General features: G+C 35.9%; 1 protein-coding gene across 1 annotated transcript in view; it reads right to left on the bottom strand.

Annotated features, from left to right (window-relative positions):
• The window catches only part of LOC137180433 (spectrin beta chain, non-erythrocytic 1-like), a 56,777-nt gene extending 40,204 nt beyond the window's left edge, over positions 1-16,573 (bottom strand). Inside the window, exons 1-2 of the mRNA XM_067585799.1 lie at positions 16,433-16,573; positions 2,170-2,390 (exon numbers count right to left, since the gene is read on the bottom strand). Coding sequence (XP_067441900.1) covers positions 2,170-2,326 — 157 coding nt within the window. The 5' untranslated portion in view covers positions 2,327-2,390; positions 16,433-16,573. The remainder of the gene's footprint in view (positions 1-2,169; positions 2,391-16,432) is intronic.
• Positions 16,574-18,849: the final 2,276 nt, after the last annotated feature.

Raw genomic sequence — 18,849 nt, 5'->3', positions numbered from 1 at the left:
TGTAGAGATTCTTCATTAAGTGCTGGAGGACAAAATCCAGTCTGGTTAGTGTGACAGTTCACCTGAAGATTGGTTGTGATGTTTCGTCTCTTGGTACAAAGTGTTTCATGACTGTTGGTGTCATCACACCTGGAACACCTGAGCTGAACCCTGAAGGCCCCTGAAGGCCCCTGAGGGCCCCTGAAGGTCCCTGAAGGTCCCTGAAGGCCCCTGACGGTCCCTGGAGGTCTCTGAAGGCCCCTGAAGGTCCCTGAAGGTCCCTGAGGGTCCCTGAAGGTCTCTGAAGGTCCCTGAAGGCCCCTGAGGAACCCTGAGGGTCCCTGAAGGTCCCTGAAGGCCCCAGAGGGTCCCTGAAGGCCCCAGAGGCTCCCTGAGGGTCCCTATTACAACTATTACAGCATCGATCCATCAGTCAACCAGGCCTGAGCCATAACGCTGAACAATGTAGCATGATCAATCGATCATTATTGATCATTTTTAATAAAGACAAAAGGTCGACTTTAACCACTTTATTCATAAAGGCACAGAACTCGAGAGCTGCTTTCCTCCTCCTCGCTGTCGATGGTGCAACCCAACAACACAGCTGTTCAATGATTGGCTGTTCATGCTCCATTATCAGAGACGTGATTGGCTGTTCATGCTCCATTATCAGAGACGTGATTGGCTGTTCATGCTCCATTATCAGAGATGTGATTGGCTGTTCATGCTCCATTATCAGAGATGTGATTGGCTGTTCATGCTCCATTATCAGAGACGTGATTGGCTGTTCATGCTCCATTATCAGGGATGTGATTGGCTGTTCATGCTCCATTATCAGAGACGTGATTGGCTGTTCATGCTCCATTATCAGGGATGTGATTGGCTGTTCATGCTCCATTATCAGAGATGTGATTGGCTGTTCATGCTCCATTATCAGGGATGTGATTGGCTGTTCATGCTCCATTATCAGAGATGTGATTGGCTGTTCATGCTCCATTATCAGAGATGTGATTGGCTGTTCATGCTCCATTATCAGAGATGTGATTGGCTGTTCATGCTCCATTATCAGGGATGTGATTGGCTGTTTATGAGCACGCTCGGGTTTGTTCGTGTGTATTCGTTATGTGCTGTCATGGCGGTTTGCATCTAAGTGAAACTATCAAACACTCTCAATTATTTTCTTATTGTGTCGCCTGCATCACCGATAGAAATATCTTGATAATTGATTCATAGTTTCTGATTCCAGTTTTTATAAAGTCGACTAATAATCCTCCTCCTGCTCCTCCTCCTCCTGCTCCTCCTCCTCCTGCTCCTGCTCCTCCTCCTCCTCCTCCTCCTCAGGAATGCAGTAATAACAGGATCATGTGAGCAGCAGACGCTCAGTAAGTTGTTTGTTTGTCTCAGTAACTCTGACAGCAGAACTCAATAAAAACATCAAGAATGAATCATGACGAAGCAAAACTATATATGTATTATATATATATATATATATATATATATATACATATATATATTAGACCCTTTACTCAGTGAATGTTTCAGCTGTTTAAACAGACGTCAACTATGTGATTATGTGGAGTTTTTTTCAGCTGTTTATTGGGACGCAGTGAAAACACACCTGACATTGGAAATATTTTGGCAGCATTAGATTATAAAATGATATTAAAAGATAACGCAGCTGTAACAGAAGCTGTGTATAATGTTACCCATGATGTTAACCCTCCGTGTGCTGGTCGCTGCTCTGCATCAACTCAGTGAACTGACAGAACACGTTGAGTAGAAACTGGAGTGAACGTTTGTTTCCATCCTGCTGCTGCTGCTGTGAATATCAGCAGATAAACAGTCGCTGCCGTTAAACCGTCGCAGAAGAAGAAACACGGCGAGATGACGTCATTAAAAGGAGCGACAGTCAAACATGATGGAAATATGAGGAAGGTTACAGTCTCCTCATCATTCCTCTCCTCATTTATGATGTCATCACGATGCATCTCTCTTTAATATTATTACAGCCTAAATACAAATATTACAGATTTAAGAAGCTAGAAAACATTTGTAATGAAGCAGAAACATCTCGTTATGTTTCACACATCCAACGCTTTTATTTGACCACCAACCACCTGCTGTGCCGGGGCTGGGGGCGGGGCTGGGGGTGGGGCTGGGGGCGGGGATTGGAGGCGGCGTGGTTCCTACCTGCGAGCGCTTTGATGCGGGAGCGTTCGAAGAGGCGGGCCGAGCTGTTCTCGTTGTCCCAGTCATCGTCCCAGCGGTTGTTGACCGTGTCGTTGCTGCTGCTGTACTGCTGCTGCAGCTCCATGTGGTCGTACTCGGCGGCCACCGTCGTCATCATGACCTTTCACCTCTGACACGTCAGCAGAGACACGTCGTCCACATCGGCGGCTGCAGGCCGAGCGCTGCCGGGACACAGGAAGTCAGCGTTAAGACAGGAAGCAAGACTGTTTGATTTTTTACATTTTTAACTTTTTTTTATTTATTTGCACAGTAAAAAACTAAACAACGTAAAACAACACACAACACAACAACACAACAACACAACAACAACACACAACAACACAACAACACAACAACAACACAACAAAAGAGAAGAAAGAAATTGTGCAGGTGGAGGCTGATGGGAGTTATCTCACCTCATTACACGTTATAAACAGATACAAACGTCATGTGATCAAAAATAAACAAACAAGCAACCACAGAATCAAAAGCAAACAGATGAGATAATGTGACGAGAGTGAGCGCACGTTTACTGAAGTAAACCTTCAGTTAGTTGGTTCATCAAACAGGAAATAATCAATCAATCAATCAATCAGAAGATTCTGATATTTGATTCAGTTTTGCAAAGTTGTGTGTTGAAATTAACGAAACACAACACACAACAACAACACACAACAACACACAACAACACACAACAACACACAACACACAACAACACACAACAACACACAGCTCATCACTGTGTAATGATGATGTCAGACTGCAGCAGAGACGCTTTCTGTCATAATTAAACTCACAGCGCCCCCCGCTGGACTCAACACACCACAACAACAACACACCACAACACCACAACAACAACACAACACAACACAACACAACACCACAACAACAACACAACACCACAACACACCACAACACACCACAACACCACAACAACAACACAACACACCACAACACAACACCACAACACAACACAACACAACACCACAACAACAACACAACACACCACAACACAACACAACACCACAACAACAACACAACACAACAACAACACAACACAACACAACACAACACAACACAACACCACAACAACACAACACACCACAACACAACACCACAACAACACCACAACACACCACAACACCACAACAACAACACAACACAACACAACACAACACCACAACAACAACACAACACAACACCACAACAACACAACACAACACCACAACAACAACACAACACAACACAACACAACACAACACCACAACAACAACAGAACACCACAACAACAACACAACACAACACCACAACACCACAACACCACAACAACAACACAACACACCACAACACAACACAACACAACACACCACAACACCACAACAACACAACACAACACAACACAACACAACACAACACAACACCACAACACAACACCACAACAACACAACACAACACCATAACACAACACCACAACACAACACAACACAACAACACAACAAAACACAACAACACCACAACACAACACAACACAACACAACACCACAACACAACACCACAACACCACAACACAACACCACAACAACACAACACAACACCACAACACAACACAACACAACACAACACAACACAACACCACAACACAACACCACAACACCACAACACAACACCACAACAACACAACACAACACAACACAACAACACAACACAACACAACACCACAACAACACAACACAACACCACAACACAACACCACAACACAACACAACACAACACAACACCACAACACAACACCACAACACCACAACACAACACCACAACAACACAACACAACACCATAACAACAACACAACACAACACAACACAACAACACAACACAACACAACACCACAACAACACCACAACAACAACACAACACAACACCACAACAACAACACAACACAACACAACACCACAACAACAACACAACACAACACAACACCACAACAACAACACAACACCACACAACACCACAACAACAACACAACACAACACAACACCACAACAACAACACAACACAACACAACACCACAACAACAACACAACACCACACAACAACACAACAACACACAACACAACACAACACCACACAACACAACACCACAACAACAACACAACACAACAACACAACACAACAACAACACAACACAACACTACACCACAACACAACACAACACAACAACAACACAACACAACAACACACAACACAACACCACAACACAACACAACACAACACAACACAACACCACAACAACAACACAACACCACAACAACACAACAACACAACATCAACACCTCTACACACAAACACTCGTCTGGACTCGTGTGTGACATTAAAGGACAGTTTCATGTGTTTAAACTGAAACTGTTTTTGCTGTGATGATGTCATGATGATGTCATGATGATGTCATGATGATGTCATAATGATGTCATGATGATGTCATGATGATGTCATGATGATGTCATGATGAAATAAACTCTGAAGCTGATTGGAAGCTTCAGCCATCTGATTTAATCAATACAACACAAACAACTTTATTAATCACATTTGTTTGGAAACAAACAATAAAACAACAAACAGACGCAGAGGAAGAGAAACTGTTTTTATTGATACACAATCAGATTGATTATTCATCTCCGGAGATCACTGAGAACAGAATTAAATCAGTTTGTAGTTTGGAGACGATCGAGTCAGCTGACTGAGTCACATGACTGAAGAGAGGAAACGCCGACAAACATGTCGGACTCAAAAACCATAAAGGCTGATCTCTGGATGGACGAATGACCGCTGAGGCTCATGGGTAGTGTAGTGTTTCTGTGCCTCGGTGAGAGCAGTGGCGCTGAGCTCCCATTGGCTGCCGGGGTCAGCTGACCGCAGCTGATGGCAGCAGCAGCCATTAGAGCACTCAGACGTCCCGAGGGACCCGCCCGCCATTAACGCATGCAGCTTCCCAGAATCCTCCAGACGGACGGACGGAAACAGATCCATCGTCTGTCTGAGAGAGTCTGACTGACGGCAGCATCACAGGAAGTCACCGGGTCAGAGGTCAGAGGTCAGACTATCGTTAATATCAATGAATGTTTGAGCTGCAGCAGGAAACTACAGACAGGCCCGTCCACGTCCGTGCCGAGTAAAAAGATCAAAGACATGAAACATTAAACATGTTTCAGATTCTCTGAAGATGAAACGAAGCCTGAAAACATCGAAAACTTTCACATGGAGGAATTTAATTTAATTTAATTTAATTTAATTTAATTTAATTTAAAGGCTGAGTTTTGTATTTTTTAGATTCAACATATTTCAGTTTGGTCACTTTCAGACAGATGATGAATCTGTTAACACTCAAAGAAAATTATTATTTATATATATTATAGGAACTGCAGCCTGCAATGATTATTAATAAATGACTTAAACAATTAAAATCAATTATTAAAACTATTAATTTATTTAATCTTTTGATCCATGAATCAGCTGATTGACTGTTTTCAGCTCATCTACTTATTTTATTTTATTTATAAAGACTTTATTCCTTTAATAAAAGCACTGGACTGATAGTTGGGTTTAAATATTTATGATTTATAAACACTGAGTGCAAACAGTAAAGTGAAACATGTTCCAGCTTTTCCCTGAAAAAAGAAGCAATTTGAGGATAAAAATAGAGCGAAGAGTGAAAACTGAGACTGAGAGGAATAAAGGTTTAAAGAGGGAGGGGTGGGGGGGGCAGGAAGTGTGAGCGGCCCCCGCCCCCTCCCTCAGGGTTTCTGTCTGTTTGGGTTCACATTCCCCCAACATGACGCCCGTACGAACCAAACAGAGAAGCGACGGATCGTTAAAGTGACAGGTGAGCTGCTCTGAACCAGCAGCTGCTCACACAGAGACACAATCTGACATGTCGACTGTCAGTTCACACTTAGCCTCTTAGCTTAGCTTAGCTTAGCACACATAATGGAAGCAGAGGGAAACTGTTAGCGTAGCTCCAGCAACACAGACTGTGAAGGACTTGAATAAAAGGGATGAAGTGTATTTTCCTGACGTGTGTTGGTAAAGTTGATCCTGATGGTTGCAGCTGTGACAGCAGACGCTGCTGCAGAGACGCTTCACACACACACACAAGATCTGAACTGTCACCAGTTCCACTAGACCAGTGTCACCAGTTCAGTATCTGACCACATTCTGCTCTGAGTCACCGCACAACATTATGATGTCACAGTGAAGTTGACCTTTGACCTTCTGTCATCACTTCATCATTTTATCCTATTGGACATTTGTGTGAAAATTTTTCATAATTAACGTATAAAATACGGCCAAAAACATGTTTTGTGAGGTCACAATGACCTTGACCTTTGACCCTTGACCACCAAATTCCAATCAGTTCATTCTTGAGTCCAAGTGGACAGAAACTATATATAAATATATACATATATATAGATACAGATATACAGCTACTATATATAAATATATACATATATAGATACAGATATACAGCTACTATATATAAATATATACATATATATAGATACAGATATACAGCTACTATATATAAATATATACATATATATAGATACAGATATACAGCTACTATATATAAATATATACATATATATAGATACAGATATACAGCTACTATATATAAATATATACATATATATAGATACAGATATACAGTAACTATATATAAATATATACATATATATAGATACAGATATACAGCTACTATATATAAATATATACATATATAGATACAGATATACAGCTACTATATATAAATATATACATATATATAGATACAGATATACAGCTACTATATATAAATATCTACATATATAGATACAGATATACAGTAACTATATATAAATATCTACATATATATAGATACAGATATACAGTAACTATATATAAATATCTACATATATAGATACAGATATACAGTAACTATATATAAATATCTACATATATAGATACAGATATACAGCTACTATATATAAATATATACATATATAGATACAGATATACAGTAACTATATATAAATATCTACATACATATAGATACAGATATACAGCTACTATATATAAATATATACATATATAGATACAGATATACAGTAACTATATATAAATATCTACATACATATAGATACAGATATACAGTAACTATATATAAATATCTACATACATATAGATACAGATATACAGCTACTATATATAAATATATACATATATATAGATACAGATATACAGCTACTATATATAAATATATACATCTATATAGATACAGATATACAGCTACTATATATAAATATATACATATATATAGATACAGATATACAGCTACTATATATAAATATCTACATATATATAGATACAGATATACAGCTACTATATATGAATATCTACATATATAGATACAGATATACAGTAACTATATATAAATACATACATATATAGATACAGATATACAGCTACTATATATAAATATCTACATATATAGATACAGATATACAGTAACTATATATAAATACATACATATATAGATACAGATATACAGCTACTATATATAAATACATACATCTATATAGATACAGATATACAGCTACTATATATAAATATCTACATCTATATAGATACAGATATACAGCTACTATATATAAATATATACATATATATAGATACAGATATACAGTAACTATATATAAATATCTACATACATATAAATACAGATATACAGCTACTATATATAAATATATACATATATATAGATACAGATATACAGTAACTATATATAAATATCTACATACATATAGATACAGATATACAGCTACTATATATAAATATATACATATATATAGATACAGATATACAGCTACTATATATAAATATATACATATATAGATACAGATATACAGCTACTATATATAAATATCTACATATATAGATACAGATATACAGCTACTATATATAAATATATACATATATATAGATACAGATATACAGCTACTATATATAAATATATACATATATATAGATACAGATATACAGCTACTATATATAAATATCTACATATATAGATACAGATATACAGCTACTATATATAAAAATATACATATATATAGATACAGATATACAGCTACTATATATAAATATCTACATATATAGATACAGATATACAGCTACTATATATAAAAATATACATATATATAGATACAGATATACAGCTACTATATATAAATATCTACATATATAGATACAGATATACAGCTACTATATATAAAAATATACATATATAGATAAGATATACAGTAACTATATATAAATATATACATATATAGATACAGATATACAGTAACTATATATAAATATCTACATATATAGATACAGATATACAGTAACTATATATAAATATATACATATATAGATACAGATATACAGTAACTATATATAAATATATACATATATATAGATACAGATATACAGCTACTATATATAAATATCTACATATATATAGATACAGATATACAGTAACTATATATAAATATCTACATATATATAGATACAGATATACAGTAACTATATATAAATATCTACATATATAGATACAGATATACAGTAACTATATATAAATATATACATATATAGATACAGATATACAGTAACTATATATAAATATATACATATATATAGATACAGATATACAGTAACTATATATAAATATCTACATATATAGATACAGATATACAGTAACTATATATAAATATATACATATATATAGATACAGATATACAGTAACTATATATAAATATCTACATATATATAGATACAGATATACAGTAACTATATATAAATATCTACATATATAGATACAGATATACAGCTACTATATATAAATATCTACATATATAGATACAGATATACAGCTACTATATATAAATATATACATATATATATAGATACAGATATACAGCTACTATATATAAATATATACATATATATAGATACAGATATACAGCTACTATATATAAATATCTACATATATAGATACAGATATACAGCTACTATATATAAATATATACATATATATAGATACAGATATACAGCTACTATATATAAATATCTACATATATAGATACAGATATACAGTAACTATATATAAATATATACATATATATAGATACAGATATACAGCTACTATATATAAATATCTACATATATATAGATACAGATATACAGTAACTATATATAAATATATACATATATATAGATACAGATATACAGTAACTATATATAAATATCTACATATATATAGATACAGATATACAGTAACTATATATAAATATATACATATATATAGATACAGATATACAGTAACTATATATAAATATCTACATATATATAGATACAGATATACAGTAACTATATATAAATATCTACATATATAGATACAGATATACAGTAACTATATATAAATATCTACATATATATAGATACAGATATACAGTAACTATATATAAATATCTACATATATATAGATACAGATATACAGTAACTATATATAAATATATACATATATATAGATACAGATATACAGTAACTATATATAAATATCTACATATATATAGATACAGATATACAGTAACTATATATAAATATCTACATATATAGATACAGATATACAGTAACTATATATAAATATCTACATATATATAGATACAGATATACAGTAACTATATATAAATATCTACATATATAGATACAGATATACAGTATCTATATATAAATATCTACATATATAGATACAGATATACAGCTACTATATATAAATATCTACATATATAGATACAGATATACAGCTACTATATATAAATATATACATATATATAGATACAGATATACAGCTACTATATATAAATATATACATATATATAGATACAGATATACAGCTACTATATATAAATATATACATATATATAGATACAGATATACAGCTACTATATATAAATATCTACATATATAGATACAGATATACAGCTACTATATATAAATATATACATATATATAGATACAGATATACAGCTACTATATATAAATATCTACATATATAGATACAGATATACAGTAACTATATATAAATATATACATATATATAGATACAGATATACAGCTACTATATATAAATATCTACATATATATAGATACAGATATACAGTAACTATATATAAATATATACATATATATAGATACAGATATACAGTAACTATATATAAATATCTACATATATATAGATACAGATATACAGTAACTATATATAAATATCTACATATATATAGATACAGATATACAGCTACTATATATAAATACTACATAAAACAACCAAATGGTACAAAGAGTCCAAACAATCACACACTGCACAAAAACCATTTACAGGACTCTTATTCTGGTAACACAGCCACGCCCCACACACACACACACACACACACACCCACACACACACACACCCAACACACACACACACCCACACACACACACACACACACACACTGCTAGCACCCTCCCTTCATTTATATTTTAAAAATGCAGCTTGTGTGTTGGGTGTGTGTGGGTGTGTGTGTGTGTGTGGGTGTGTGTGTGTGTGTGTGGGTGTGTGTGTGTGTGTGTGTGTGTGTGTGTGTGTGTGTGTGTGGGTGTGTGTGTGTGTGTGTGTGTGTGTGTGTGTGGGTGGGTGGGGGTTGTTGAACAAATGGCTGCAACTCAGAAAAACTTCTGAAATACCATCAAACATTCTTCAGAGCCTGACAGTCACAGCTGAGGACACACACACACACACACACACACACACACACACACACACACACCCACACACACACACACACACACACACACACACAGGGAACAGGTGTGTGTCACCTGTCTCCCGGCAGCAGCTGTCCCGCAGGGTTAAACACCAACACACACAGAGTTGGTCGTACATCACATGTGAAGAATGTCTCAGTGTGTTCAGAGATCTCACATTAAACTGCTTCACACAGCTGCTTCTAACCATCATCATCATCATCATCATCATCATCATCATCATAACCCTTCATCTGCAGGTCATTTTAACCATCAACCGATCAGCTGTTTGGTCCATAAAATGTCAGAAAATGGTGAAAACGTTGATGAGTGTTTCCCAAAGACGACGGCCTCAGAGATATTCAGTTTACTGTCAATCAACTAATTGATTAATGTAATTAAAAGCTGGACTGAGTGAAGCTCAGCTGATCCAGGATCAATCTGTTGAGCTGAAACAGCTTCACCTGTAACATGTTTTTACTTCTACTTTTGTCCTCCTGATGTATTTCAACTCTATTTTTACTGCGTTTTGTGACCCGGATCAGTTCTCTGAGTGTTTGTTCTCTGAGCGAATGACAGATAAAGTTGAGTTGAACCTGAAGACGACGGCGGCGGCGGCGGCGGCCGTCGACACACACGATGGGAAACGTTTCATGTTCCAGTGAAACAAAACAACACACACAGAGCAGGTTAACTTCAGGTCAGAGCGAGGACGACGCCTGTTTTATGTTCCAGAAACAGCAGAAGAAGAATGACCTCACTGCGCCGAGCAGAGCCGGGTGGAGTTATCGAATTTACACACACACACACACACACACACACACACACACACACACACACACACACACACACACACACACGTTTCCTGGTTAGCTGACCCCACCCTTCATCACTGATCCACTCAGACTGAACAAGAGAAGAAAACATTTCTGCTGAATCACACGAAAACAGAAACATACGACACGCCGGCGTCTTATTGGTGCAAAAACCGTCAGAAATGATAATCGATGTTTTTATCTGAAGCTGTCAGTGATTCTGATGTCTGACGAACAATTAGCCGCCTCGTTAGAGCTGCTGAGATTGGAGGATTAATCGATTATTCAACTGACTGACAAATAATCAACAACTTTTTTAAAGTTAATTAATCATTTCAGTCATTTTTTGATGCAACAATGTCAAACACTCGCCAGTTACAGGAAGTGATCTGTGAGGATTTGCTTTGTCTTATGAGACAGTAAATTAAATATCTTTGATCAGCTGGACGAACAAACCGACAACCTGAAGTTCAGGAAACTGTGACGGATGAAAAGAATCGTTAGCTGCAGCCCAAATATTATGTTACGTTATGTTTTACTATATTATATCACATCTCTGAGTATCTTTAAATGTATTATTATTATTATTATTATTATTATTATTATTATTATATTACATGATATTATGTTTCTCTCCTGTTGAATCATCTGCTTCTTTAGTAAAAAGTCGAAGCTACGAGCCTGCAGTTAACTACGTCTCCCATGGTGCATTTCAGCAAGAAACAGCCAATCACAGAGCTTGATGAATGGTGAGAAAACTGATTTTACAATCTGCAGGTTCACTTTTAACGTCTGAGTCACTTTGAGTGAATTCAGTAACCGTGGTGACGTGTTTTGTTTACAATGCTCTGACTGGCCTCCTCTCCGTAGCAACAGCAGCTGAGGCTCATGGGTATTGTAGTATTTCCTCTGTGTGCAGGTGATCAATAATATCAGTGAGCTACTAATGATTTTCACTCGTATAGTGTGTAACGAGTGCGAGAGAGTGAGCAGCAGAGAAGTGACGTGAACGTGAGCGCAGCCGAGGAAAAGCCGTCAGAAGCTCCTGCAGGTTAAACTGACTGGAAGAAACTCGCTAGCCTAGCAACATGAATGCTACAAACTACCCAGAATGCATCACTCGCTGTAGGAGACACTTAATAAAAGAAGATCTGATGTTGTGAACGCATCGTTTCAAACGTTTCATTTCCTGACAAAAATATCGTCTCATATTGTTGTTAGAACACAGCTGTGGTCATGTGACGTCACGATGTTGAAAAAAAGATAAATGAGGTTCACGTCTGATCAGTGATCGATTAATCTGTTATATTATGCTAGCTTATATTATATAACATTATATTATGCTACTATAGCTTATATTATATAACATTATATTATGTTACTATAGCTTATATTATATAACATTATATTATGCTAGCTTATATTATATAACATTATATTATGTTACTATAGCTTATATTATATAACATTATATTATGCTAGCTTATATTATATAACATTATATTATGCTATCTTATATTATATAACATTATATTATGTTACTATAGCTTATATTATATAACATTATATTATGCTAGCTTATATTATATAACATTATATTATGCTATCTTATATTATATAACATTATATTATGTTACTATAGCTTATATTATATAACATTATATTATGCTAGCTTATATTATATAACATTATATTATGCTATCTTATATTATATAACATTATATTATGTTACTATAGCTTATATTATATAACATTATATTATGTTACTATAGCTTATATTATATAACATTATATTATGCTAGCTTATATTATATAACATTATATTATGCTACTATAGCTTATATTATATAACATTATATTATGTTACTATAGCTTATATTATATAACATTATATTATGTTACTATAGCTTATAATATATAACATTATATTATGCTAGCTTATATTATATAACATTATATTATGCTACTATAGCTTATATTATATAACATTATATTATGTTACTATAGCTTATATTATATAACATTATATTATGCTGCTATAGCTTATAATATATAACATTATATTATGTTACTATAGCTTATAATATATAACATTATATTATGTTACTATAGCTTATAATATATAACATTATATTATGCTAGCTTATATTATATAACATTATATTATGCTACTATAGCTTATATTATATAACATTATATTATGCTAGCTTATATTATATAACATTATATTATGCTACTATAGCATATATTATATAACATTATATTATGCTACTATAGCTTATATTATATAACATTATATTATGCTGCTATAGCTTATATTATATAACATTATATTATGCTACTATAGCTTATATTATATAACATTATATTATGCTACTATAGCTTATATTATATAATATTATATTATGCTACTATAGCTTATATTATATAATATTATATTATGCTACTATAGCTTATATTATATAATATTATATTATGCTATAAACTGTAAACTGAAAATCTGGTGATTCACATTTTTCAAAACATTTATAGACAAAACGAATAATTAACGGAGAAAATAATCTTCATCGATCAGCTACGAGCTTCTATATATTTATATATATATCAATATTAAATGAAGTCATTTGGGTGATATCACATTAAGCTTCTGTATATTTTATTAAATAATAACATTATAGATGAAAGCAGAGCTGGTTGGTTCACATGTATTGATCCAGCTGAATGTTTTCCTGTGTAAGAAGCAGCCAATTAGATGCGTTCAATGTCAGCTAAGTTAATCTGAGTTTATAGCGTCACGTTATTCTGCATTAACTTTAGTATTATTGTGTTTATGTTATTAATGTAACTCCTACTGTAAGATTATACAGTCAGCATACATGTTTCATGTCTTTATATTTAATGAGTATGTGCATCAGGACAGTGAACGCACCGACATTTACATAAATGTTGAATATTAACTGTTTACTACATATCGTCATATATTTATTAACTGTCAGACGGCGGCAATGACACCATCGTATTGCAGATATTCCTAATAATAACTGTGAAATTTAATACAGCATTTTGATTGATCCTAATTTTCCTTCAGTATTTTTTAACTGTTTTTATTCACCAAGTTTAACAGAAACTCCGGCTTTTTGTTTCATTTCTCCATCAATAATGTCAAAAACATCATAATATGATATTTCTGCTGTATGGTCTCAGCCTGACTCCAAAGTTTACAAACAAACTGCAGATATTTATCATCAACCATCACTGATCGATTAATGGACTCAATGTATCAGCATCAATCAATAAAAGCATCTCAAGCCTTTTAAAAACAGACAAAGCATGAAAGAAAACCAGCAGAGCGATTATTTACCGTCTACAGCAGGAAACCAGGAAACGTTTCCATGGAACCACCAGAGAACGTTCTGCAGAGGGTTTCAGGGAACGTTACAGGAACGTTACGGGATTCTCCTGATTTTAGGAAATAATTCCCAGAACGTTCCCTGAAAGTTTCCTTAACTTCCTTATTTACATTTCATAGTTTATTTGATAATAATGTTCTAATGATGTTCTACGATGTTCTTTTAACCTTCAAGGAACGTTTTCCAAACGTTCTAAAAAAGGAAAAGGAACAATGTGTTTCAGAGATTTTCAGCGAACGTTCTCATTAATTTATCTCTAATGTTCTTTAAACATTAACAGAACGTTGAACACTAGAACCAAACAGGAAGTGTTGTTGTTTACATGATGTCGCTGCTGCACCCTGTTTATTTGTGTTGGGGGGGGGGGTGTTTATGTCTGGTCCCCCTCCCCCGGGCTGGATCCGGCCCTGCTGGACCACATCACGGTTCTGCTGAGTTCTAACAGAACAGGAACCAGACAACTCATGTTGCTGTTTGTTTGAGTTCACAGAACCTCAGTAAAACGTTCCTGCAACGTTCCCGAAACCCAGCGTGTGTTTGGGGGTTTGGGGGCCAGAGGCCTGCTCCACCTTCCGTCCTTCTGTCTGTTTTCCAGCATTTTGTGACGCACCGGCCTGCGGAGCTTCACACGGCCGAGGACAGCTGCTGGAGGCCGGCCACAGCCCGCTCAATCTGCCGCTAACAAACACCCGCAGATCGGCGCGATGAGGAGCGTTTTCCTCGGTGTTTATTGTCCTGAACACACACAGTAACACACACCTCCTCCTCCTCCTCCTCCTCCTCCTCCTCCTCCCGCGGCCACGCCTGTGTTTGCGTCCATGCATGGCGCACCGTTATTCTGCTCCATCCTCCGCCGACACTGATGGCTGCTGGCGGGGCGGAGGGGACGCGCAACGGACACGCGGGCTGAAGCGCACCGCGACACGGCTACTGAAAGCGGATCCCGCCCCGGAGAGAGGAGCGGGCCTCCGGGAGACTCCCCGCCGGTGACCGGAGCAGAGTGAGAGCGCACAGATTCATCAGACATGAGGATCGGAGGCTCGGTGTGTCCCTCCGCAGAGCTCCGGAGCGACAATAGAGGCAGAATAGAAACAGGTAGAAAACACAGAAACAGGTAGAAACACGGAGGAGCGGCTCACCTGCTCACAGGGTCCGGGCGAGGCTCCAAACTTCAGCCGAGAGGAAGAGTCCGCAGACGGGCATCCGACACAGAGAGCACCGAGAGACGGGAGGAGGGAGCTGCTGCTGCTGCTGCTGCAGGGAATGACGGGAAAGAATCCGCACTGCCCCCCCCTCCCCTCCTCCTCCTCTTCCTCCTCCCTCCTCCCTCCACACAGCCTCCTCCTCTTCCTCCTCCCTCCACACAGCCTCCTCCTCTTCCTCCCTTTTTAACAGCTTTATTGGAACAAATAAACAACAAGTTTACAGCATCTTGTGTCCACAGCAGACGGTCTGAGGCCCCAAACAGCTGCAGATTTATTATGATGTTTACATGTGAAAACTAATGAATGATGTTATTATTTTAACTCAATGTGCATGAAATAACCAAAAAAGGCCCCAAAACACTTCAGAGGAAAACACTGAAACTACATTTACTGACAGATAAATGTTACTTGTCTCTGTCACTTTAAGTAGAAATCTGGACTTTTATAGTATTTTTATTTTGTAGTATTAATAGTTTTGAGTCTTTCTGTCACTGCTGACACTCAGTGACTGCTCCCTGCTGGAGGTTGTAATAATAATAAAGACAAAATAGTTCAGTAATGATCTTGTAAAGCTGACAGGTTATTAGATTCCAGATCAGCTCTGACAGGTTTGGCTTCTTGCTTAAAAAAATTGGATTTGAGAATATAAAATTTGGTCAAAATAGTGATAAAATGAATGAAATAGAGCTGTGAGCAGAGATTCATGTCATATTCAGGAGTGAGGGCAGATATGATCTAAACGTGATGATTTACTCCACAGATGTTTCTCTCTCTTTAGTTTCTGTTAATTATGTTTCGTTGGATGAAACCTGTGAAGCATCTTTAAAGATCTCTGTGACTCTCCTCCATCTCTGCATCACACTCAGATCCTGGTTTCCATATTTTTATTTGTCAGACTGGACTCTGTGTTGCGTTCAGGGACTCCTCTGAGCAGTAAACGTAAAAGTGTAAAGTGCTGTCAGCGCCTCCTACAGGCTGATCTGTTCATCAGGATCTGTTCGCACATACAAGGAATTTACAACAGAAGGAAAAACTAAACACAAGAACCAAAACACAGTTAGAGACAATACAACTATATATAAATAACATTTACAAATAAAACACAGAATGTCGTAAAAATGTAATCAAAGTGAAAAGAGCTGCTGAGTTTCAAAATATTGCCTGAGAATGTGAACATTTTCCACTATTTAAACAGTATAAACAGTGTAAACAGTACATGTAATGAGTGTTTTTGTGATTATTGAGGCCAAAAATGTTTGATTTTACAGCAGCTTTGTGATGTTTTATGTCTCTTATTGTGGTAAAATTGCAAGCAAAGTAAAATAATGTGATTTATTTAAACTGCTGCCAGTGAAAAGTCGTATGTAACGACTTCCTGCAGATCACAGAAACAACTATAGTTCAGCTGAACATGAGAACCATGAGGACTCAACGTGCTATAAAACAGAAAATACTGTACTTGAGTTCCATTTATAACCTTTATTAAATAAACTTTCAGCTCAACATCAGCAGCAAATAAAATCATCAATAATGTTATTAAAATAAATCTAGTTTGATGTTTATGTTTGAGGCAGATTATGTCTCCTGACTCACTGAATCAAACCTCATCTGGGAACATTTGGGAACATTTGGGAATAGTTTTGCTCGTCTATGGCATCGTGTTTGTCCATCTTCCACCTGAATGACGTCAGTTACCACCACACCAAACGCCACGATTGGTCCAAACCACAAGCAGCTGCTGGTTTAGACGTTTATGTAAAAAAGTTGCTGTAATTTAGTAAAACTGAAGATCATAAATGTTGCAGAGATCTGTTGAACTCGTGTTAATTATTGCGACGGCAGAATCGTAGTGAATTATTCTCTGTGAAGCTGCACATAAACCCCGTCCGGCTGTGAACCTCGACCACCTGCAGGATCCAGGTGTGCAGGTGATGCTTGTTGATGTCTAACGGTGAGTTCAGACAGAATGCGAAGCAAATTTTGGCCTCACGTTACTCACATGAGTTTGACCGCTGGATTATTTGTGTTTATTCGCCCCAAACAGCCAAAGTTCATGACTGTATATCAGCTGTAAGCTGGCAAGTTTCTGTGTTTCTCCGTTCAGCTTCTGACTGAACTCAGAACTCAGCAGAGACTCCGGTTCTTTCTGTGATTGACCTCCCGTCTCCTTCCTCATCTCTTCTGTACGTTCATGAAGTTTATTCATAAAACATTTTGACTCACTGCGTGATCAGCTTGTATTCTATTGACTCACTGAATCAAACCTCATTTGGGAATAGTTTTGCTCATCTATGGCATCATGTTTGTCCATCATCCACCTGAATGACGTCAGTTACCACCACACCAAACGC

The sequence above is a fragment of the Thunnus thynnus genome, chromosome 3, assembly GCF_963924715.1.
Source record: "Thunnus thynnus chromosome 3, fThuThy2.1, whole genome shotgun sequence".
NCBI classification, from domain to species: domain Eukaryota; kingdom Metazoa; phylum Chordata; class Actinopteri; order Scombriformes; family Scombridae; genus Thunnus; species Thunnus thynnus.
This window is presented reverse-complemented; position numbering and strand designations above follow the sequence as displayed.